The sequence below is a fragment of the Fukomys damarensis genome, unplaced genomic scaffold, assembly GCF_012274545.1.
Source record: "Fukomys damarensis isolate Sample0158 unplaced genomic scaffold, DMR_v1.0_HiC HiC_scaffold_21, whole genome shotgun sequence".
NCBI classification, from domain to species: domain Eukaryota; kingdom Metazoa; phylum Chordata; class Mammalia; order Rodentia; family Bathyergidae; genus Fukomys; species Fukomys damarensis.
The window spans coordinates 30,919,332-30,943,825 of record NW_022900933.1 but is presented as its reverse complement, the minus strand read 5'-3'; the positions used below and the strand labels follow the sequence as shown (position 1 = coordinate 30,943,825).

General features: G+C 44.9%; 1 protein-coding gene across 1 annotated transcript in view; it reads right to left on the bottom strand.

Moving 5' to 3' along the window:
• Window positions 1-24,494, bottom strand: part of Dglucy (D-glutamate cyclase) — a 53,366-nt gene that overhangs the window by 7,653 nt on the left and 21,219 nt on the right. The window contains 11 exon segments of the mRNA XM_019206348.1: window positions 4,973-5,165; window positions 5,228-5,351; window positions 6,288-6,340; window positions 6,343-6,443; window positions 8,183-8,264; window positions 12,700-12,731; window positions 12,733-12,797; window positions 15,697-15,820; window positions 18,981-19,101; window positions 23,356-23,598; window positions 23,601-23,615. Of these exon segments, the coding sequence (XP_019061893.1) occupies window positions 4,973-5,165; window positions 5,228-5,351; window positions 6,288-6,340; window positions 6,343-6,443; window positions 8,183-8,264; window positions 12,700-12,731; window positions 12,733-12,797; window positions 15,697-15,820; window positions 18,981-19,101; window positions 23,356-23,598; window positions 23,601-23,615 (1,153 nt within the window).

The window sequence follows — 24,494 nt, the reverse complement described above, 5'->3', positions numbered from 1 at the left end:
TATATATATATACATGTGCCATATTTTCTTTATCCTTTTTTTATTTGTTGATTGGCATCTAACCTGGCTCCGGACCTTAGCTATTGTGAATTACATGGCTATAAACATGAGCAAGCATGTGTCATCACAGCATGATGACTTAACCCCTTTGGGAAAGGTATAGCTGGGTCAAATGGAATTTCTATTGTCAGTTTTCTGAGGAATCTCTATTCTGGTTTCCACTGTAGTTGCACTAATTTACATTCCTTTCAACAAGGTAGAAGGATGCCCCCTTCCCCATCAACATTTGTTGTTTCTTGTGCTCTTGATGATGGACTGGCATTCTGACTGGAGTAAGATGGAATCTCAAAGTAGGATTGATTTGCCTTTCCCAAGTGGCTAAAGATACTAAATATTTTTTCATGTACTTATTGGCTATTTGTGCTTCTTAGGAGAAGCATCTACTCAGTTAGTTCATTTGCCCATTTTTTGACTGGGTCATTTGTTCCTGGGAGGTTATTTTTTTGAGTTTTTTGGATAGCCTAGACATTAGGCTGCTGTCAGAAAAGCAGCTGGCAAAAATTTTTTCCCGTTCAATAGGTTGCCTCTTTACTCTGTTGGTTGTTTCCTTGGCTATGAAGAAGCTTTTTGCTTTGATATGATCCCACTTGTTGATTCTTGGTGTTATTTCTTGTGCTACTGGATTTCTGTTGAGGAAGTTCTTGCCTGTGACTATGGATTCAAGTATTTCTCCTAAGCTATCTTCTAGTAGTTTTAGCATTTCTGCTTTTACATATAGATCTTTGATCTATTTTTATTTGATTTTAGTGCAGGGTGAGAACATGGATCTAGTTTCATTCTTCTGCATGTGGATAACATTTTGTGAACGCCATTTGTTAAAAGAGGCTATCTTTTCTTTACTGTGTATTTTTTGGCTCCTTTGTCAGAGATCAGATGGCTGAAGATGCATGGGGCTGTTGCTGTGTCTTCTGTTTTATACACATCTATTTTTGTGCCACTATCATGCTGTTTTTGTTACTATTGCCTGTAGTATAACTTGAAATCTGGTATTGTGATGTTTCTCATTTTGCTCTTTTTGCTCAGGATTGCTTTTTGGCTACTCTGGGTCTCTTCAGGTTCCATATAAATTTTAGTTTTTTTCTTTTTCTAGCTCTGTAAAGAATGTTGCTGGTATTTTAATAGGAATCGATTATCTATCTATCTATCTTTTGGTGATATGGTCATTTTAATTATATTAATTATAATTTTAATTATATTATTCAGGCACAGGGGATGTCTTTCTATTTTCTAACATCCGCTTCAATTTCTTTTTTCAAAGCACTGTAGTTTCCATTGTAAAGGTCTTTCCCCTCCTTGGTAAGGCTGATTTCTAGGGGTGTTTTTTTTGTTTGTTTTTTGGTATTATTGTTTTTTGAGGCTATTGTGAATACAATTGTTTTCTTGATTCTTTTCTTAGTGGGTTCCTTATTGGTCTGCAGGAATGCTATCGCTTTTTGTGTGTTGATTTTGTATCCCACCACTTAGCTGAATTTGTTTATTACGTCTAAGAGTGAAGTCTTTTGGGTATTCTATGTACAGGATCATATCATTAGCAAATTTAGTCTTACTTCCTCCTTTCCTATTCATATCTCTCTTTTATCTTTCTCTTGTTTGATTGCCCTAAACTTTCAAGTATTATTTTGAAAAGGAATGGAGTGGATGAGGAAGATCTGTTACATCTATATGGGATTTCTGCCAGTGTCTTTTGATTGGGGAATTAGGATTATTTACACCAAGAGTTATCATTTAAAAAATTTAGTGATTCTTGGGGCCAGGATTTAGCTCAGTGGTTCCACTGCCTGCCTCACAAGTGCAAGGTCCCAAGTTCAATCCCCAGAACCAAAAAAGAAAAAAAAAAGTATTTAGTGATTCTTGTCATTATATTATGTGTTCTATGCTGATTTATTTTAATTTTCCTTTTAGGAAAATCTCTTCCAGTGAGATTTATTCTTTCCTTTGGGTTCTTGGGTGTTGATAGCCTTATTATTTAGCATTTCTTTGCATATTTTCTGCAACGCTGGTTTGGTGGTCTTTTTTTTTTTTTTTAAGATTTTGTCTCTCTCATGGAAGGTCTTTATTTCTCCATCTATTCTGAAGTACAATTTTGCACTGTATAATAATCTGATTAGCAATGATTTTCTTTTAGGGCTGAAAGAATTCATTCTGGGCTTTTAAGGCTTGTGTTAAGAAATCTGCTATTATATTGATGGGTTTGCCTGTATAAATTATTTGACATTTTTCTCAAAAACCTTTCATGGAAAAGTTCTTTTTGAGTTGTGTCTATTTTATCTAGGTATCCAACTCATCACCTAGATTTGGAAATTTTTCTGCATTAATTTTGGTGAATAAATTTTATAGCATTAGACTCTAAGTCTAACTCTCTAACTCTTTCTCTCTCTCTCTCTCTTTTTGTTTTTTGGTACCAGGGATCAAACTTGCAAGGCAGGTGGCAGAACCACTGGGCTAAATCCCTGGCCATCCAATAATCCTTAGAATTTTTTTAAAGTCTCGTAGGAGTTCTTGGGTCATCTTCTGATTACCTTTCGGGTATTACTAAGTAAAGGACATGCTATCTCAACCCTTGTCTTCAAGTCCTGATATTCTGTCTTCTGATTGATTGTGCCTACTGCTAAAACTTTCAATCAAACTTTTCATTTCCATAATTTCTGCTTGATTCCTTATCATATCCTCTAATTCTCTACTGAAGTGGTCTTTCATATCTCTCTCTCTCTTTTTTTTTTTTTTTTTTTTTTTTTTGAGGCAGGGTCTCACTATGTAGTGAGACTGACCTGGAATTCACTATGTACCTCAGGCTGTCTCGAAGTCACAGTGATCCTCCTGCCTCAGCCTCCCGAGTGCTGGGGTTACAGGCGTGCGCCACCATGACCGGCTCGGTCTTTCATATCTTGCACTGCCTTCCTTAGTTCAGCTTCTTATTTGTTTCTCCTTTAAATTCATTGATAATCTTAGTTAATGCTTCATTTCACTGCTTACTTACATCTTCTCTAAGTTCATTCATTTTAATAATCATTTCAGTCAGCTGCTTATTTGTCTCCTCTTTGACCTTTTCAATTTTTTTTACCTGTTTTGAGCCCTTTGTTTGAAAATTCATCCACTTCTGTGTCTTTGAGATCCATTTTAAGAGAGTTATGAATTTTTGGAGGCATCTTGCTGCCTTTTTTTCTCATGATTATTGGGCTTTTTTGTTGAAGGTTGGATCTGATGAGATAGAAAACTCTACCACTAAAACAGAGATGTCTTTAGGAAGTGGATTTCTCCCAGTGATGGATTTGGGGATGATCCCATTCAACCTCTTCAGAATACTAGGCTCTATCCCTAGTACACACTGCAGAGAGAGAACAATTACCAGTAATAGCAACCTCCAGAGCTAATCATGTATCAAGACATAATATTAAACTTGTTTAAAGACTTTTCAACTCTTTCAACAGACCAGGGAGACCAGGAAATAGTAATGATGGAGAACAGACTGGGAATTAGAAGAAGGAAGAAAAAGAGTGGGGGCTAGAGAAACAGAAGGGAACATAAGAAAGAAGAAAATATAGGTTTTGATGCTATTATTTTTATGCTGGAAACAGGAGGGGGAGAGAAGAGTTTTGAGAGATTATGTGTGTGGCAGAATGAGAGAAGAAAAGAGAAGTAAATGTAAGTTAAAAACCTAACCAGATATTACCAGGTAATAGAGACTTTGTTTAGAAAGATCTCTACTCTTGCCACACAGGGGATGTCTAGGCCAGAAGGATAACATACTAGGTTACTGAAAACTAGATATTAATGATATTCACATTAATACTAATAGTGTATATTGAGAGGAGCAAAAAGGATGTAAAGCAAAAGAAAAAATAAGGAAGACAGGTAGAGCAGAAAGGAGGTGTGTGAAGGAATGTAGAGAAAGTGGGGAAGGAAGGGAGGATAGCCAAAAGTGAGAGAAGAGGCAAGAGAGAGCGTTGTGTCCAACTGTCAGACTGACTGTCCAAGAAAGAAAGTTTAACAGGCTGAAGAAGTGAACTTTGGCATGGATCTACGACTGAACAGTTTAGCATGTTAAGCTACTAAATAGCTATAGGGATATACATAGATGAAAAGACCAAACCTAATTACAGTCAACAAAATTCTGATAGATGAGTGAAGAAGAGAGAAAAATGGGAAATGTGTACATGTATAAAAACAAACAAGTCCAACATGAAATCCCTGAGCAGACCGTCACTGCTGCGGTCTTCCAGTCACCATATTCAGGAGCCTGTCATGTTCTCAGGGACCATGAACTAAGGTCGGAGCCACTCTCTTTGGCATCTCAGCCTTGGGTTCCCAGGCCATGGACTGCCACAGCCTCCATGACAAGTTCTGCCCCTTCCTCTTCTCAGCCACTGGCTCCCCATCACAGAGGGGCTCTCTCGATTCTGGAGCAATTTTCCCAGACTGTGATCTCAGCGGCATTGAAGGGTCCTGAAAGGGACTGCCCTACTCTGGTTTGGGTGTTTCTCCTCCACCCTCAAAACTCATGCATGTCAGCTGTCTTGGTTCTCCAGATTTCTCCCAGGCTCTGACTCCCACAATGCACGGTGCTAAGGGAGGGATGGAGGGAGTGGACAAAAAGCAGGCCAGGACCATCCCTCATCACTCCCAGCATCCACTGCTTCCGCCTTTGCCTTGGTCTCCTGAGTTTCTCTCAGGGTCACAGCCTCCTCAGGGCAGAGTGCCATGGAGATGAAAGCCTGAGCCTGGGCAGTCTGGGTGGCAAATGCGACTTCTAGCTCTGACCCATCCTCCCTAGTTCTCTGTGTTCAAGTTTCCCACAGCACCCAGTATAAAGAGATCCTCCCTCAAGGAAACATCTCAGTCTCTGGTCCTGCCCTGTACTGTGGTGGCTGGGATGAGCACAAAGTTGGTTTCTGCATCCTGGGTGAATGAATACCTGAGATGCAGTGAGTGTGCAGCTTCCTCTAGACCATGGTGATGGTAGCTCGGCCCCAGTTTCCCAGGTTCAAATGCCCCTGGCACGTTCACCAAGGAGGTGACTGATGTCATCTGTGTCCTGTAAGGTGAGCCCAGCAGCTTCTCTTCCAGGTGCAGGTGTGTGAGTGTGGACCCAGTGTCAGGGCCAAGACCTGCTCCAGAAGGATTATGGGAACTGGGGCCCAGGGAAAGGACAGCCAGTCCAGCTGCCTACCTCCCTGCTCAGACCCCAGGACTGGGACAACATTGCCAGCATCATTTTCATCATTTCTCCCTTGTGTTTCCATACCTGCATGTGTGGATTTGTGCCCTTCCTCGCCCTGGACTACAGGGCCCATCTGGAACAACACATGTGAAGAGCTCAGACAAAGCTGTGCAGTGAATACCAATGCCCTTGCTCGAAGCCCTGCAGCGGCTCCCTATTACCTCATAGGTAGAAGCCTCAGTGAAGAAGCTGAGCTCCCTTGAATCCTTCTCACACAAGTCTTCTCTTCCCAAGGTTTCTCAAAGGCCCCAGCCTACTCAGAGAATTGGACGAAACCCTGGATCCTTGTCCAGGAAAAAGCATATAAAGGAATAGTTTTGAAAACGATTTCAGGGGCTCATGGTGCCCTCCTTGTGGGTCCTGGGCTCCCCCTCCTCTGACTCCCATCACAACCCCTGTGTACAGCCCTCCACCTCAAGGCCTCCCTCACCTGGACCAGCAGGAAGCCTGGCCTCACCTTCCAGCCCTGCTCTTGCCGTTCTTCCCACCCGCAGTGCCTCCCATCCTATCCAGGGGATTCCTTCCCACCCACAGGGTTGTTTTCCCACCTTACCTGCCTGCACCTCAGTATCTGTCTCGCCTAAGAGGATTTAGTGCCCTCACTGGGTTCTCAGTCCTTGGAGGGGATGGTAAAGGACACCCTCCCCCTGTTGGATGGTGTCTTTCACAGGTCAGGCTTTCCGTTCCTCCAACAGTGCTGGCTGCCTCCATTTTGCAGAAGAAACTGAGAGCGGTTAAACAACTTGCCTAACGTCAGGCTAGAATGGTCTAAGCACTCTAAGCAGGTCTCACATAGGTAGGACTTAGGAGCAGCAGTTGGATGAGGGAGTGTCAGCCCCCCACCAAACATCCAGTCCAGCAGGGACACCTTGCCTCAAGGCCAGCTCTACTTTGAGCTTCTGACAAACAGCATTGTTCTTGCCCTCAGCTCATGACTTGGCGTATCTGGCCAACTCATCCCTTACTGCCAGAAGTTGCTTCTGCGCCAGCAGCCTGTGGGGCGTGTTACCTTAATGACAGATGGCAGGGCCTGTGCCCAGCTTTGCTCCCCAGGTGCTCTGGGGGTCCAGCTGCCTTCCTCAGATAATGTCCATAGGTCTCACATGAGTTTGGGGTATATAATGCGCAGGCCATGGGGTAGCTGCCCCAGTTAGAAAAGAAACAGCTAAGACAACAAGAAAAATAGAATCTGTCACAGACCATAATGGTCCCGTGGTCCAGCCGCTTGCTTCAGGAAGCAGAATTCATCTGGAAGTGTGGTCCCAGATGGGAGGCACCGGGGCCACCTGGGAACTTGTGATGATGACAAATTTGTGGGCTCCTGGAGAGACCTACAGCATCAGAAACTCAGCTGACCGGAGGAGAGAAAGTTGGGTTTAAGGAGCCCTCCAACTGAGGGTGATGTAAGTTAACATTTGGGAACTGTTGCTCAAACCTGTTTGGTTTATATACTGTTAACTATCTTCTTCATTTTCCTGTAGCTGGGACAAAATACCCAACACCCACAATTTAAAGGAGAGGTTCGCTGAAGCTCTGTTTCAGGGGATTCAGTTCATGATTGGGCCCCTCCAAGGCAGAATGATTGGCAGAGAAAAGCTTTTCACCGAATGGCAGCCAGGAAGTGGAGAGAGAAGGGAGGAGCCACAGGCAAGATGCACCCATCCTGCTTCCTGTGCTTGGGGCTCAGACCTCCGTCAGGCTCCAACTTCCCTTCCTGTTCAGTCAGCCAGCCCCTTACACCTCATCCCTCAGCCTGGGGAATTGTCTCCTTCTGAAAACGCTATTCCTCTGCACTCTGCTGAAGAACGATGAACCTGCTAAGTTGGGGTGTGGGGGCATCAAAATAGAGAAGCGTGCCCAAGGGGTTCAGGCACACAGCAGCCACAGGGAGGGAGGGGATCTATGAGCTGTTCGCAGAAGATCGTGGGAGCCCTGAGGAGGTGCTGAGAATTCTGACTGGTTCCGCAAAGATTGCAAAAAATGGTTCATTTATCGTGGGCCTGGTAGGCTGGGTCCAGTTCTGCTAGAGGAGAGGCTGGGGTGGTATTTCAGGAAAGCAAACACACAAACAAAACCCAGTGAGCACAAAGGCATGTGATGCAAGCATAAAAGACATATAGCAAACTAAAGTGGAGATTGAGAGACAATCACAATACAGTATTTCATGGATTCTGAGGAATCTTTTGGTTACATTTATATCCTGAATTAGGAAGTTGGCCATATTTTACAGTTGTCATTATGTTTTCCTTCATTTATTTATTTATGGTATTGGGGATTGGATCCAGGCCCCTTGCACTGATCAGAGTTTTGTTTTGTTTTAATTTGATCCAGAGTCTTGCTAAATCATTAAGCTATCCAGGCTGGGTTCAAACTTGGATCCTCCTGCTTCAGCCTCCCAAAATGTGCATATCAATACTCTTCCTGTGTTTTCAGTTCTTAGTGCTTCTTAAAATAATGATAATTCTTGTCCCCGATGGTGTCTTACAGTTAATGGAAGAGAGTAACTTGCTTTTGTTGAATATTTATACCATGGCACTGTAGTAAATGTCTTATCTGGATTTGTTCCTGGAATCCTGGGAGGTACATAATTATAATTCTCATTTGTATAACTGGAAAACAGACACAGAGGAGTTAAATGAATTACCAAAATTCAGACAGCTAGCAAGTAGTAGACCTGGGATATGACTCAGGCTACTACCTCCAAACCTCATATTTTTTCCATTAAAAAAAAATAATTTAAGGGCTGGGGATTTAGCTCAGTGGTTCTGCTGCCTGCCATGCAAGCACAAGGACCCGACCGAGTTTGATCCCCGGTATAAAATAAATAAATAAATAAATAAATTTTAATTGTGGTAAAACACAGAGCACAAATGTAGGGAAAACAAGTGTTGCTCCTGTACTTACCCACCACAGCCATCAACACAGGACACTTTCGTGACCACAAAAGGTATAGGGATCTCTCCCTGGCCGAAGCCAATAACCAATACTGCAGGAGCGGGTACCAGCCAGGCATCCTAATCCATGTCAGCTCTGGCCCTGTCCATTGGACACAGCACCAGACCCTATAGAATGAGTCCTCTGTCCCACTTTGGACGCCAATCACAAACCCTGAGTTCACCTGTTATCAAGTGAGGACGCCACGACCGGCTCCCTGGATTCTATCACTTTCTCCAGAGGCTCACAGAACTCCGGGACACTTACGTCCTGGTTTGTTATTATAAGGATGATACCAAGGGACACAGATGTGGAGATGCCATGTCACATGGGGAGGGGAGCCCACCCTGCGAGTGCCTCCACATGTCTGTGACCCAGAAGCTCCCTGATCCCTGTCCTTCAGGGTATTAGGGAGATTGACTGCTGATAGACTGGGAGAGGAAACCAGGTTACCTTCCTCAGAGGGGTGTCTACTCAGGTCTCTTGCCCACTGATTAATTTGTTGTGTGTTTTCTTATTGTTCAGTTCTAAGAGTTCTTTGTATATTTTTTTCATTAAGTTTATTGGTACAGTTTGGGTGTACAATATGATGGCATTCATCATGGGGATCTTGTACCTTTACATGGTATATCTTGGTTCTCATTTTTCCCCCATTCTCCTGCCCTCCCTTCAACCCTTCTACCCTTCTACTCTTTCCTATTTACAAAGACTTTGTTTCCATTTTTTCATATTTTAAAATTTCCCTTCTTTCCTTTCCCCTATCCGTCCCACTTCCTCCTCCAGTACTTCGCATATTTTAGTCTTTTACCAGATAGTCTTTTGAAAATAGTGTTTGCCAGTCTGTGGCTTGTCTTTTTATTCATTTGACCTTGTCTTTTGCAAGCAGATGTTTTAAATTTTAATGAAGTCTAGCTTATCAACTGTTTCTTTCATGGATTGTATCTTGGAGATTGTATCTTAAAAGTCATAATTACACCCAAGGTCATCTGGATTGTCTTCTAAGTTATGATTTTTTTATAGTTTTATGTTTTACATTTAGGTCTATGATCCATTTTGGATTTTGTGTTTGTGTGAAGAATGCAAGGTCTGTATCTAGATTCATTTTTTCCATTTGTCAATGTCCAGTTGTTCCAACAAACACCTTTATTTAAATGATTGATGTTAGATGTTTCTTCTTTTCTAATGTATCGTTCAATGCTATAAATTTCTGTCTAGGCTCAGCTTTCAAATTGCAGTAAGCTATATTTTCATTTAAAAGTTCAAAGTATTTCTTGATACAAGATGGAAACTTATTTCTCACAGTTTTGAAGGCTGGGAAGTCCAAGATCAAAGTGCTGCCAGACTGGGAGGGCTGTTCCAAGACACTTCCAAGACGGCACCGTGTTGGTCACCCTTTGGAGAGGAGGAATGTTGTGCTCTCGTGTGGAAGAATGAATAGCAGGAGAGTTCAAGTATTTAACAATTTCTCTCAAGATTTCTTCTTTGGTTCAGGTATTATTTAGAAGCATATTGTTTAATATCCGGGTATTTTAGAATTTTTTCAGATACCTTTCTGTTACTGATTTCTAATTTAATTCAGTTGTTGGGTGCGTGCTTCAGCAGCACATATACTAATTCACTTGTGGTCTGAAAACAGGCATAGATGGTTTCTATTCTTTTAAATTTGTTTTTCTTGAAAGTATTTTACTTCAAATTGAAAAGTGAACAGCTTCCACAATGTTCATTGCAAGATATACAATAGTCACGAATACAATGTTGGTCATTTGAGAACATATCTGTATCTATAGATATCTAATCTATCTATCTATCTATCTATCTATCTATATATATATATATATATGCCTTAATTTTTCCTTCATGCCTTTTCTTTTAGAAAGATAGGGTCTTTCTTCTCCCTCTGGTATTCACATTAGCATAGGTTACACCTTTTGCAGTTGTCCCACAGCTCTTGGCTGTACTGTTCCATTTTTATTTTTTCAGCCCCTTTTTCTCCTTTGCCTTTTAGTTTTGGAAGTTTCTCTTGTCATCTCCTCAAGCTCAGACATTCTCTCCTCAATTGTGTCCAGTCTACTAATCAGCCCAGCAAAGGCATTCTTCATTTCTAGTAGTATTATTGATCTCTAACATTTACTTTTGGTTTCTTCTTAGAATTTCCATCTCTTTGCTTACATTATCCATCTGTTCTTTTATTAGTCATTTTCCCATCACTGGGACAAAATATCCAGTACCCACAACTTAAAAGAGAAGAGGTTTGGACTGGGGATTTAGCTCAGGGGTGCTGCTGCCTGCCTCACAGGCACAGGTTCCTGAGTTTGATCCCCGTACTCCCCGCCTTTCAAAAATAAGAGGAGGTTTATTTAGCTCATGGTTTCAGTGAGTTCAGTCCACTGTCAGCTGTCTCCAAAGGAGAAACAACATGGTGGAAGCGTATGGCAGATGAAAGATTCTCAACCTGTAGCATCCAGGAAGCAGACATAAGGGAGGAGGAGAACAGACCCCGCCATGTCACACCCCCAGTGATGGCCTCTAACCAGGCCCCACTTCCTGAAACAGTGGAATTAATCCACTAAGGAGTATAGCACTTATATAATCCAATCCCCTCTGAAACACATGAGATGTGGGGACATTTTAGATCAAAACCATAACACATATACTGTCTACTTTTCACATCAAATATTTTATCCTATGAACCATAGTTTTAAAAATTTTCTGCTTTGTCCATTCCTGATACATCTGACTCTGGTTCTGATGCTTCTTCAGACTCTTCAAATTGCCTTAGAAAGTCTTGTAATTTTTTGCTGAAAGGTAAACATGACATACTTGGTAAAAAGAGCTGCAGTAAACAGGCCTTTAGTCTTTCAATGACTTTAGCAGTCATTTTTCACGACTATAATAAAATACCTGAGGTAGGCTGCTTTATAAAGGAAGATTTATCTTGGCTTGCAAGATAAGCCAAGGAGGCTGGAAGTCTAAGCAAGATGGCATAGCACAGGCTCTATGAGCCTCTCCTCTCCTACACAGAGCTGCATCACATCAGGGCAGGAGCCTGTGTACATCTCTGTGTCCATGTGGTCTCCTCCTTAAAAAGTCACCATGATTCGGTAATGAGGCCTCCATCTAATGACTTAATGTGATCACTTGCAGGCCCCACCTCTAAACACCATAGGTGAATTAAATTTCTATCCTCTTAATACCTTTATGATAAAATGGTAGGAGGGCAGGGGTTTATCTGTGGTGCTACTGCCTGCCTCACAAGCGCAAGGTCCTGTGTTCAATCCCTGGTATCAAAAACAAAACAGACAAACAAAAGAAACATAACATGGTAGGGCCTTGGAGGTCAATCACTACATGAGTTGGGGGGCTATATCCAAACCGTAGCAGTGAGCCTGTGCCCCTGCTCTGTGAGATTTCCCTTGTGCTTCTCAGTTTTGCCCACACACCCTTGGCTGGGACAGAGAAACCGCAAAGGCTAGAGTTGGGCATTTCCCTTCTCCCAGGTAGGTTTGCTCTGATAAAACCCCAATAGGTTGTGGTAAAATAGTTTCTGTGGAAGGCAGATCTTGTTAAGAACAGAATGTCCTCGAGCATTTCAAAATAGTTCCTTTTCCTCTCCCCCTGCCATAATCTGGAGAGGATTATCCTATTACCCATGGTGAGAACTCGGCTGATCTCCCAAGGGTAAGACTCACAGGAGCATGGGGGACCCCATCCTGTGTGCCCTGGAGCTTTTATCTCCCCCTGGTTCCTCCCCACTGAGCCTCCAGCACTTCTTCAGTTATGGTTCAGTCTTCCTGGCCATGGTTTCCCAGAATGCTTTTGCTCTTTGCCAGCTAAGTTTGATCTTGTGGTGGGAGAGAGCCTTTCTCAGAGCCTTTCTCTGCCTTGATTTTCCTAAAACTTGTGGTGAGGTCCAGTGAAGAAGGGCAGGCCTTGAAGGACCCAGACACAGAAAGGCTGGTCCTCCTGGGGAAGGCAGCATCGTGGAAGAGCAGAGGAGACTAAGGCAGAAGTTCGTGGCAGGAGAAGAGGGAGGCCTCCTGCATCCCCAAACATTGAGTGGATCGCTCGCCTGTCCACCATGCTGCAGTACAGATGGAAGCGGGGAGAAGCCTTCTGACTGCTGATCTAATGGGCCGCCTGTTGCGCTATCTCCTTGTTCTGCAGCCCCTGTATTCTTATCACAGCGCACTCTGGTATCTGTATTTGCCAGAGCTCATTGTCTTCCAACTGTAGAGCAGAAGTTCTGTGGAGCAGAGACATCCTTGCTATAACTCCAGTACCTGGAACGGTGCCTGGAATACCCTAAATGTTTGTTGAATGACTGAATGACTGAGTGGTCAGAGGTTGATAGCCAGATCTGTTTTGTACGCTTGTGCCCTCTCGATCCTCCTTCAGACAAGAGGAGATTCTGGCCTTGTCAGGCTCCAATCCAGGTCCCTCATACTGGGCAGCTGGGCCCGACTGGGCAGCCACCTAGGTACTCTCACCAGTCTCCATATCACAGGCGATGACATCCCCATTTCATGTGTCTCTTTACAGCCTGCTTCACTTTGCCCGTCCTGAACTGGTTGCCTGCTACCAACTCCTACAGGGAAGGGGAACTGAGTCAAGACACAAGACTGGGGGTGGTTATAGGGCAGGATGTGTGCTCTATAGGTGTCTTATGCCCCCTGGGAGCTTAGTGGTTGTCTCTGAATAGACTTTCTGACAACCAGCAGATGTTACTTCCTCTCAGCACTTCTAGAAATTTCTGTAGCTCGAAATGAGTCCAAGTTTGGAACTCATTTCCTAGTGGGGTTCCCATATTTTCATGGGGGGGGTGGCTAACATGTGAGATCCCTAATCAGGAGTAGACTCACTCTCCAGGGGTGATTGGTTAGCATTTGAGAGACCACAGAGGTTCATCTGATCTTCAGCACCAGGGAATCTTTTAATTAGAAAAATAAATGACTGATGGAGCACAGAAATATTAGAAACCTTGGCGAAATGGATGATGTTCAAAACAGGAGGATTGGCTAAAAATAATTCTGAGGCACTACTACCCTTGCAGAATCGAGATTTTAAAAAGTCAGCCTGGGCAATTTAGCATGGCCCTGTCTCAAAATAAGAGGGCTGGGGGTGTAGTTCAGTAGCAGTGTACTTGCCTAGCATGTGTGAAGTTTGAGGTTCAAGCCCAGCACGATATAAATATGGTGGCCTGTATCCTTTGAGGTATTCTATACCTACAAGTCACTGTTGGAGGCTATGGGCACAGTGTTAATACCTATAGCCCCCATCCCAGCTACTTGGGAGGCTGAGGCCGAACTGCTTGAGCCCAGGAATTTGGAACCAGCTTAGGCAACGTAGTGAGAGTGTCTGAGTAACCTTTCATGCAAGGTGTGTATCCCAGTGCCTCAAGGACAGAAGACCCGTACTCTTGATCTAGGGAACAAGTGTATTGCTGTGTCTTAGCTACTTTCTTTCTGTTTTTTTTTTTTTTTGGTACCAGAGATCGAACTCAGGACCTTCCCTTGCAGGGTAGGCAGTGTCTTTCTTGTTGCTGAGACACAATACCTGGCACCTGCAACTTAAGGGAGGAGACATTTATTTTGGCTCATGGTTTCCGAAGTTTCTGTCTATGTATGGTCAGCTGGCTCCAAGGCAGAAATGGCACGGTGGAAGGGCCGAGTGGAGGAAAGCTGCCCCTGTCAACGCAACCAGGAAGCCGAGAGAAGGGAGGAGCAGGGGACGAGAATACACCCTTCCGGGCCACACCCCTTGACCCTCCTCTCTGACCAGGCCCCACCTTCTATAGTTATAGCGCACCCATGATCCAGTCGCCTTCCAGCAAAGCTCTGCCTCGAGCACATTTCATGGGTCATTCTTGATCTCCGCCATCGCTCACTGAATTTGAGTTTGCTTCTATACAGGGTGCCTTCCACTGCAGGATGGTAGAGTGGGGAACAAGATCTGATCTGTCTCAAACATCAGAGACCAGACTTAGCCAAAAGAATCAGTTAATTGAGAACGACCAAATGCCTTCTTTGCACACCCTGATGATTTTTCTCAGAATGGTTTTCCAGATTGATGCCAGCCCATTGAAGGACAAAATAATGCCCTCTGGAAGAGTTTATGGGTCTGCTAAGAGGGTGATCTGAAGCCACGGCCAGCCAGCTCCACCTGCCTTCTAACATCTCAAGGCACCACAGTAAAGACTGAGAACATTCAGTGGGGGTGGGGTAGGGTATCCTCTGCAGCTCTTTCAGAACCCATTTGCTGATGGCCCCTTTGGTCTCTTCTGCCCTAGGAACCCTCCCCAAAGGCCCTGGGTCCTCTGCCTGCCAGCAAGAGTGACAGGAAGTTCTGAGTCAGCCAAGCCAGCCACACTGTGAGTGCCACACCCACGGCCTGTTCTGGGAAAGGCCCAGCCATCTGCAGAAACTTTCTAATCATTGTCTCCTCAAAACCTCAAAAGCCAAAGGGGACTAATGTGTCTGGGAAACACTCCAGAGTGTTTGGGTGGAGAGAAAAGGCACAGATAGGCCTTAATTGCTCCAGGGCCTGAGATCTGCCCCAGAGGAGGAAAATTGGTTCTTTTAGAAATTCATACAGGCAGTGTGATTCCTGGGCTCTGGATTCTGCTCCTAATTCTATCAATAAGCATTATCATCCAGGCAACCTCAGAAAATGTCTCTGGTTCCCAGTTTTGGACAGTGTACTGCTCTTCTCATCCCCAACTGTCATCACTTTTTTTTCTTCTTGTATTACAGAGGGTTGAATCTAGGACCTTTGCACTAAACTACATCTCTGGCCTTTTATTTTTTAATTTTTGGGAGAGGGTCTTGCTAAGTTGCCCAGGCTGGCCTCAAGCTTGCAGTCTTCCTGCCTAAGCCTCCTGAGTAGCTAGGAACATGGGTTTTTGTTTGTTTGTTTTTTTGTTTATTTTTTGGTACCAGGGATCAAACTCGGGTTCTTGCGCTTGCAAAGCAGGCAGCAGAACCGCTGAGCTAAATCCCCCGCTGTTTTTCTTTTTATAAAGGTGTGAACAACACAATGGATACAAAACCTCTCTCAAAACTATAAAGTTTTGCAGAGATACTACCACATTATTATATTGCTATCAATAATCCTACAGGAATCATACATTTGATATACTTAAAATTAGGATATTTCATAAAATAACTTGAGACAAATTTCATCCTATATGAACCAAATTATATGCTGTCTAAATTTTATTATTGTTACTGTTTCATTGTTAGTTTTACTACTTTAGATCCCAGCATCTAGAATATTCTCTGTAAGTGTCACTTTCCTTTCGTGCTGCGGGAATGTCACATTCTAAATAGCTGTGTCATTAGTGTCTAGACCGACAAATAAAAAAAGAGCATCTTTGGCTCGGAAGACAATAGTCCCCGTGCAACTTTCTCCTGCCCTCTCTTCACAGTTAATAGGAAGACATTTAGTGCTGACACATTTGTGCGCACTTCCCAGAGGCTCCCACTTACCGTTAATGAGATTCCAGGAATCTTCTGAACGGCGGGGGAAAGGTCATCAATGGGGTCAACTAAATGCTTTATGTCCCCCTTCATGGCCTTGGAGTTATTGACACCGGCATCCCTTGTGCACGTGCTATGTCCACCAGGTGGTCAGATCTGCCCGGAAGCAAGGGGAGTAGGTCCTTATGGCTGCTTTGGCTTTGTCTTTGTGAGTCTGTATGAAGGACACTTGGTTCTTTCTTCCCAGGAACTCGACTGACCACCTGCCCTGCACCAGCCCTCCGGTGGGGGGTGTAGCCATTGCATCACCTGAAGACACAGCACGGGGTCTTTAGCAAGTCCTCACAGAAAGCAGGAGGTCAAAGGTCAGGTGACTGGGATGCCCCACCCAGGGGCTCCTCATGGGGCAGTGAGCAGCGGGCAGCCCCAGATGTGGAGAGGGATGGCTGCTGTTGCCCCACTGCTGTCCTCTTCTGAGAGCTTATTCACTTTACAGACAAGAGACAGAAGGATTTGAGATAGAGGATGAATGAACTGGTCTCAGAATGAACTTCTTTAGGGAGAAAGAGCTAGAGGAACAAGGTACCCAGACAGTGCAGTGGTCAGAAACTGTGATTGTGAAACCCCGTGGTCTGCTCCCCCATTCTAGGGGCTGGGGCACTAGTCTAGGGCAAGGTCCCTAACCTCTCTAGCCTTCCTTTTCTGCATTTTCAGGGCCACACGCAACAGCACTGACCTCAGTCAGCATCTGGTCAAATGAGAAAACACAAGAGGTGCCTGTCATGGGGCCACCACCTACTTAGGATTCGGTCAGTGTTAGCCGTGGTTATTGTTGGTATTACTATTGGCAAGAATATTGTTTTAATCATAAAGAAAAGTACTGGCTGGGGATTTATCTCAGTGGTGCTGCTGCCTGCCTGGCAAGTGCAAGGTCCCGAGTTCAATCATCAGTACCAAAAACCCAAAAAACAAAGTGGGGGGTGAGACATTCAGAAGCATAAATTGTACTTTCTTTAAAATTTTTTTTTTTTTTTTGGTAATGGGGATCGAACTCAGGACCTTGTGCTTGCGAGGCAGGCAGAGGCACCACGGAGCTAAATCCCTGGCCCTGCATGTCTCTAAGTCCCTTAACAATGGAGTTCTTCAGAATCTTAACCCTACTATGGAAAACAGTATGATTGTTCCTAAAAAATTAAAAAGAGAATTACCATTTGGTCCAGCAGTTCCACTTCTGGGTATATAAACCCCAAAAATTGAAATCAGGGACTGGAAGACATATCTGCACCCTCACATTCCTAGCAGCATTATTCACAATAGGCAACCTATGTGTCCAATGATGAAGGAATAGATAAATACACACTGGAATATTATACAGTACTGAAAATGCATAGAATTCTTATGTGCTACAACCTGGATGAATCTTGAAAACATTATGCTAAGGGACATAAGCTTGTCACAAGAAGACAATACTGCACAACTCAGTTGTAGAGTGCTGTGTGCTTAGTATATGCAAAGCCCTGGGTTCGATCTCCAGCACCCAAAGAAAAACTGGTTAAAATAGCAATAAACTTGGGATTAGGTATATTTCACATCAATATAAAAAATCTGAACTGTGAATGTTTTTTCTGGTAATTTTCTTAAAAAACAAAGTCCCCATGCCTGTCTCTGTCCTTTGGTTGTGCTGAAACAAGAAATCACCTATACTTCGAGGCGGGGCCACCAAGAAGGTCTTCAAATGCAGCCGCAAGGCTCCCTGCAGCCACTGGGAAGGTAGAACTAGCAGGAAGGAGGAGCCTGGACCTGGACATGCCCTCCACCAACCTCGGTGCTGTTAGAACAGGAGCTGCAAGGACAGCAGTCACGGAGGTGGAGCTCTTTCCGGAAGTGACTCAGGGAGAAGGCAGCTGCGGGTGTCTTGGAGTGGGACTGGGTGGTTTTCATCCCCCAGAGATCTCCTTAGCTTGGTGGGCAGTGTTCAGGCCCGGGAAGTGCTGCCCATCTTCACACACACAGCTCCCTCTACTCAGCACACAGCAAATTCTGCAGCACCTGCCACCAGGGTCCCATGGGGGGGGGACTTTTGACTTTCCCACGGGAGCCCCCGCCTTGTCTGCACACCCAACAGGGAGTACCGATAGCCCTCATTTGACAGATAGACCTTCCTATTTAATGGCTGTAGCGTTATGTCCTGATGTTCTGTTACACATTTCAGTACTGCAAGTAAGCGTTATGCAAATAAAAGCAAATTCATCAAGTTGGAGTTTCCCCTGACCATTTCTTCGTTCTGAATATTGTAATGTCCGTACTATATACAAGTTCTCATTTAGCGGCCAACTCATTTAAGGGCCTAATGGCAGGAACAGAACTCAGCCACTGAATTAGGGGCATCTACGTAAACCCTCCTGAGAGCATGCGTAGCAGCTGCGGCAGCGGATCAGTCTCAGCCACGCTTCCTGTGGTGACTCAGGATCCTCGGTTGTGCTGCAAGCTGTGACACGGCTATGCCCTCAAGGCCCATTAATGCAGTGTTTTAAAATTCTAAGTGGATATGCGTTAGTGAGTTATGCAATGAACTTGTGGGGTCCGATCAGTAGGTACCTTTTGAAAGGTGGTATAGAACAGACCAGAACAGAAAGCATCAGAATGCATTGCACACAGAATCACGGTAAGTCCTGCAATATCTCAAGAGCCAAAGTTGGCTTTTGAAACATCTGTTTCAGTTGTGTGTGTTTTGTCCATCCTGATCTGCAACACAAAGTGCATTTCTATGAATTATTACACAAAATGTATGCAAAACACAGTGTTATACACTGTAAGACCCGAAACATATGCAATACATAGGTATTTTGCAAAATGCTTGACTATGGTGCACAGTAAGAAACACACAGTTTCATAAGAGAGTGCTTCTTGCTATTATGCAAGTATAAAACATGATTTCTATTTCATTTTCCAAAGGTGCTGGTTACCCCCTGATGCCCGAAATGATTTTACTACTCTCTGATGAGTTATGACACAAGGTTAGAAAGACTGCTGGCCTTTTTTGTTTTTAAAATTGTCATATCTCCCCTCTCTGTCGAGAAGGTTGGGCATCTCTCCCCTCTGGCCAGGGCCTGCTATTTCTGGGCCTGCTCTGTGAAGCCCCTTGTACACTATGAGACCCACCCCCACCTCAAGTGTCAGTGTGGCCCGTTAGAACCCGTTTACTGGGCTCATGGCTTTGTACAGGCCTGGGCCTGGAGAAACCTTGCTGGTGAAGTTAAAAGCACATGGGCTTTCCCACCATCATCATTAACCTGGGATGAGATATGATGTAGCTGGGTAACTTGGGGTCCCCATCTTTGCACAGAAAGGTCTGAGCATCTTCCACCGATCCACCTTGGTAAATTACTATCGGGATCCCTGTCTTCAGAACACCTTGGAAATAAAGGCCTTGGCTCTGGTGTTGTGTTTTGGAAATTTACATTTGCTTTTCAAAAGCTTCTTTGGACTGCATCGTGAGAGTTACCAAACGACACCTCTGAGCTGGGCACTTTGTGAAGTAAGCCAGGACTTACAGAGGACAATAATCTTACTTTTGGTGCTGAGTGAACCCTAGGGCTGGGATGGGCTGGAGGACGGAACTGGGCCAGTGTGGGCAAGCGAATACGTTGTGGGGCAGAGGCTCACCGCACCAGGTGGCCCAAAGGCCTGTTCTGCCCAGTGCTGTCGGGAGAGCTGGGTACACATTTGTGCACCTACAGTGACTGTGCCAGCCTCTGCCAAGTGCCTGACAAGCATTCGAGTTTTGCCGACATTTCTGGTCAATAAAAAATTTTTATGATTCCCATTTTACAAAAGAGGAGAACTGAGGTTGAGAGACACTGAATAACACAGGCAAGGTCAAATACTTATTTCCAGTTTTCATCCTAAATCCCCACCCTATCCCTGACCCTCTGCATACCTTCAGCGAAGTTGGAGAACATCAGGAGGAAGCCCAGGGACAGCCTTGGGTGTGATTTCCAAAGTGAATTTGGCTCTTTCTAAAGGCACCTTTTTACTTTTTATTTTTATGAGTACGTGTTTGCAGTACAGAATGCTCGCGTTCCTTGTGTGGAGTTGGCGCATGTACATAACACATCTGCATTCCTTTCCCATTCCCCTCCCTCCATCTCTTGAACCCCTTCCCATTTGAGAAAGCTCTATCTTCCTACTATGGCTTATTTTACTCTTTATTTATAATTCGGGTTTCTCATGTAAGAGAAACCGTGCAGTATATAAGCTCATGTATTTGGTTTACTTCATTTAACGTTATGGTAGCGAGGTGCATCCATTTTCCTACAAATGACTTAAGTGTGCCTTTCTTTGTTTTATTTTTATTTTTTGGTACCGGGGATTGAACTCATCAGGCGGCGTCACCACTGAGCCAAACCCTCGGCCAAGTTTATCTCTGTGGCAGAGTAGTACTCCACTGTGTGGAAATACCATACTTTCTGTATCCTCTTGCTGATGGGTATACAGGCTACTTCCAAAATTTAGCTGTTACGGCTGCGCCCTCGGCCAGTGCACTGCCCCTGTTTCCGGATGGGAAGGCAGCTGGCGGTGTGGGGAGTGTGGAGTCCGAGCGGAGCTCCATGTTCTCCCCCGCCAGAAAGGAGCCCCGGTTAAGTGTGTGGAGCTGGTGGTGCTGGAGCACAATGTTGCTTTACCTAATGGAGCCAGAGGAGGAGGAAAAGCTCTCTGTAGGCGTCCCAAGGCGAATGGTGTCAAGCCCAGCACGGTCCACCTGATACCCAGCCCCAGGCGTCCAAGATAAGGAGTACTGAGGGAACATTAGATACCCCCGAACCGAGGGAGGGACACCGTCTTGGAAGAGACATTATCATCCCAGGGCTGGAGGCTGCAGCACGACTGGACTGGACAGGACAGTTTCACAACCAAGAATTATGCAAATTAATAGAGCATTTTTTATTTAAAAAATCGTGAAAATGCCTTTGGGCATATTTAGTGTATTACAAAGTTGGCTTTAGCATTCTTCTTGGAAGACTCCTTTCATATTCTTAAAAACAATTTAGATTTCAATTCTCCAAAAACTTCGGGGTTAGTAGGTTGAAAGAGGTTTTGGTCAGATTCTAATTATTTTTGAGAAGACAAGAATTCTAACTACTCTAGGAGCAGAGATGATGAAGATTTAGGGCATTTCACCATACTTTCTTAGTATTGTTGGAAGAGAGTTCAATAAAAAACAAGATTTTGTTTCTTTGATACAAATTTAGGAACAAATTTACTACAGGAACTCTGTCAGATTTATTTGAAAGTGATTAATCACATTCATGCTACTTTCATTATTTTACCAAAGAGAAAAATCCATGAATTATTTGATGAATTTTTGGACTTCATTACAATAAAAATGAATTTGGACAAAGATGTCCCAGAAAAAAATCTACCTATTCAATGTTTTGTCCAATGGGAATAAATAAATTTCTTCATATATTTATTGGCCTAAAATGTCACCTCTTCTAATGATAAAATAATATGTAGTATTATAGAATATATGGAAATATAAAAATATAAAAAACCTCCAAAATAAAAAAGAATTAATTCGGTTTTCATCAACTAGTCAATCTTCCAGGAACATGGGGTAGAATCCAGGACAGCCTTCATGCAGAGGTGAAGAGGGCAGGGGGATGATGGTCCCACCAGGGCCCCACTAGGATCCCACTGGCTCTGCAGGGATTCTACCTCTCTGTGGCCCAGAAGAGGTGCAAGGGGGCAGCCTTGGAAGAGATTCAGGCACCTCCATAATCCCCATCATTGGCCCTTCATCCCCATCCCAGAAAGCCAATCCAAGTAAGCTCATGTCTGTGTTGTAACAAAGCCACAAGCTCATGTTGTCAATGAAGGTTCAAGGCAGCAGCCCCACCCCCACGTGCCAAGCAAAGGCTGCTCTTTCCCACCTTCTTGAAGCTGGATCAAAGACAGGACACTAGTGAGATGTGGAATCACAAAGCCAGACAGGGCAGGGAACAAGAAACATATCTGGAGGGGGCACGTGTACTAGAGACCCCTGAAACGTTACCAGAAACCTCTGCATTAGGCTCCAGTCTCCTGCTCAGTGTACAAGGCAAACCTGAGAAAAAAACCAAAAGAAAGAACTAAGAGAGACAGAAAGCAGAGAGCCAGGATGGTGAATTGTGCTTTAGCAGAATGCACCAATCTTTCCAAGCCAATGATTTTTATTAATAATCACCTGGGGTAAAGGTGAGTTATGTGCAAGGGCAGGACTACATGAGATGATGTGCAGTCATTCAGCTTCTATAGAAATTAATGTAAGCAAGGCTCATAAAGGACAAGGCAAAGCTTTCTTGAATTAGGAACAGAATAGACAAAATATATGGCTAATTAGAACATTGTCCTTCTAGTAAGAAGGCTTTAGCTGGAGATTTTGCTCAGTGTTTCCACCTCCTGCCTCACAAGTACAAGGTCCTGAGTTTGATCCCTGGTACAAAAAAAAAAATAAACAAAAAAAAAGTGAAAGAAGGTTTTAGTTGTGGGAACGGAATTTGGGTGCGAGTTACTCTGAGCTTAGCACAGAGGCTCTGGCAGGACTCATTTCTATAAATAAGCCCATGTGAGGTTAACACTTCACAGCCTGCACTGCCTACAGCCTACTTTGGGCATAATCAATATTGCGGTCCCCTGCACACACACCTGATGAAGGACACATGTGACCCTTGAATTTGGGTTCAACTGTTGCCTTCTCCATGAGGTCTTCCCTCACTCTCCTGTCTACAGTAGCAGCCCCACAGCCCCTCTGGTTTCATTCCCCTCCTCTGCTCCATCTCTCCCCTGACATCGTCCCTTCCTAACATGTGACACACTCCTTATGTAGCTTTTCCCCCTTCACACTGTAGAGTGCAGGCTCTGCAGGGGCAGGATTGTCAGTTTTGCTCACAGATGGGTCTCAGGAGCCTAAAACCATGCCTGGCACACAGTAGACGCTCAGTCCACATCTGTGGCATGAGAGGGAATAATGCACAGACACAGCATTTTTGAAAATTCCAAATGATGGAAGCCCTTTTGAATGCTGGTAGGACAAAATACTTCTTTGAAGAATGTATTATGAAGGACACAGAGAGACAGTTGGTGGGAAGCAGCTAGACTCACCAGGCTCCAGCTTGTGCCTGAGTGGCCCTTCCTGCAGGACGGAGGCGAAGGGAGGAACAGCCCAAAGCGATCTTGCCCACTGACGGCGCTTTGGGAACACGTCTCCCACACCTGTAGCCCTGATGACCCCTGGGAGCACCAGCTACATCCCTGCCCATCCGGACCTCTCTATACTCCACCACCCACCCCATCTCTGGTGGCCTGGGGCCGCCCTGCTTCTGTACTCAGAGGCCCCCAGTCCCACAGGGAGGACAGCTGGTGCTTTTCAGTTTTCAGGTCAAATTCCAGCACACCATTCTTGCTGGCATAAATCACCCAGACCTCTTAAAGCCTCAGTCTTTTTCTCCATAAAATGGGAATAATGCTGCTTACAACAAAGTGTTTCTTTGAGCTCTTAGGAAAACGAGCCATGTCAAGGGCATGGGCCCATGCCAGGTGGCAGAGCTGCCACACACCCTGACTCCCGCCACCCTCTGCTACAGAGGCCTGTTTGGGGGAACGGACTGAGCCCATGTCATTGCTCACCTTGCCAGGAAGCATAATCAGCAAGGGTCGTGACCAAGGTCAAGGCCCTCTGGTCAACCTCCATAGGGACCTCCTTCCCCAGGGCCTGCAGGAAGGTGGCCAGAGCAATGGCTTCCAGGGAATGCTCTGTCTCTTCCGGGGGTTGGACATTGAAATGTGTGGGCAACCCGGTGATGATCAGTATGGAGCAAGCATGGGGCAGCGACAGAGAGGCCTTCAGCAGCTTGACTTTGCAGAACAGGGCCCCATCCCTTGGTTTCCTAAAATTACAAAACAAAGTGTAGTATTACAGCAATTGTGTTTAAAATAGAAACTTACACTGGGTGGTTTGGGTTTCTTGATTGTTTGCTTGGTTTTCCCAAGAAGTGGATTGGAGGGACGTGGCAGGGACTGAGAATTGTTCACCTGAATGCTTTCCTGACCCCCACCCCAGTAGTGAAGGGCTGAGGGCTAACAGGAGTGGCAGTGACAGTGTCACCTCTGACCTCACCCTGCACTTCTGGTGCCTTTCTCCAAGCTCTTTCCCTTTTCTTGGGCCTGGAAAGTGGATCCTCAGAGCCCCCTGGAGTCCCCGGTACAATGGTGGAGTGGCAGGTCCCCAAGTTGGTGGAGCTGGGCACCTTCTGCCAGCCCAGGACGCTGCCTGGATGCCCTGCCCTGCGCTGTGCCGTGAGGAGCACATACTTCATATTACTTCAGCAAAGCACCTTGGGCTTGTTCATCAAGGAAGCTTGGCAAACCCTAACTAATACACAGTACCCGAGGAGGAAGGGCCATGGCACTGTATTTACGGGAGAATCCCCGACAGAGGAGGGCCAAAGTATTTCAGTGGGAATGATGCCAGGAAACGGAGGTGAGAGAGAGAAGGAAAGGCCACTGAAGGATTGTGAGTGAATCAGTGAACTCTCAAGGCGAATGAGACTCAGTTCTACTCGGGATCCTCTTAGAAACCATGGGGTGGACGCCTCAGAATTGTCCTAGCAGAGGGCAGCGGGACTCTTGGTTTATCCACAGGTTTCTGCCCCCACCAGGAGCAGGTTGCCTTTCGGGGTGCTGACCCCTCTCCGGGCTGTGCCTGCTGTGGTGGAGAAGGCTGTCCTCCCTGCCTCCACACAGCCCTGGTGGACGAGCAGAGACCA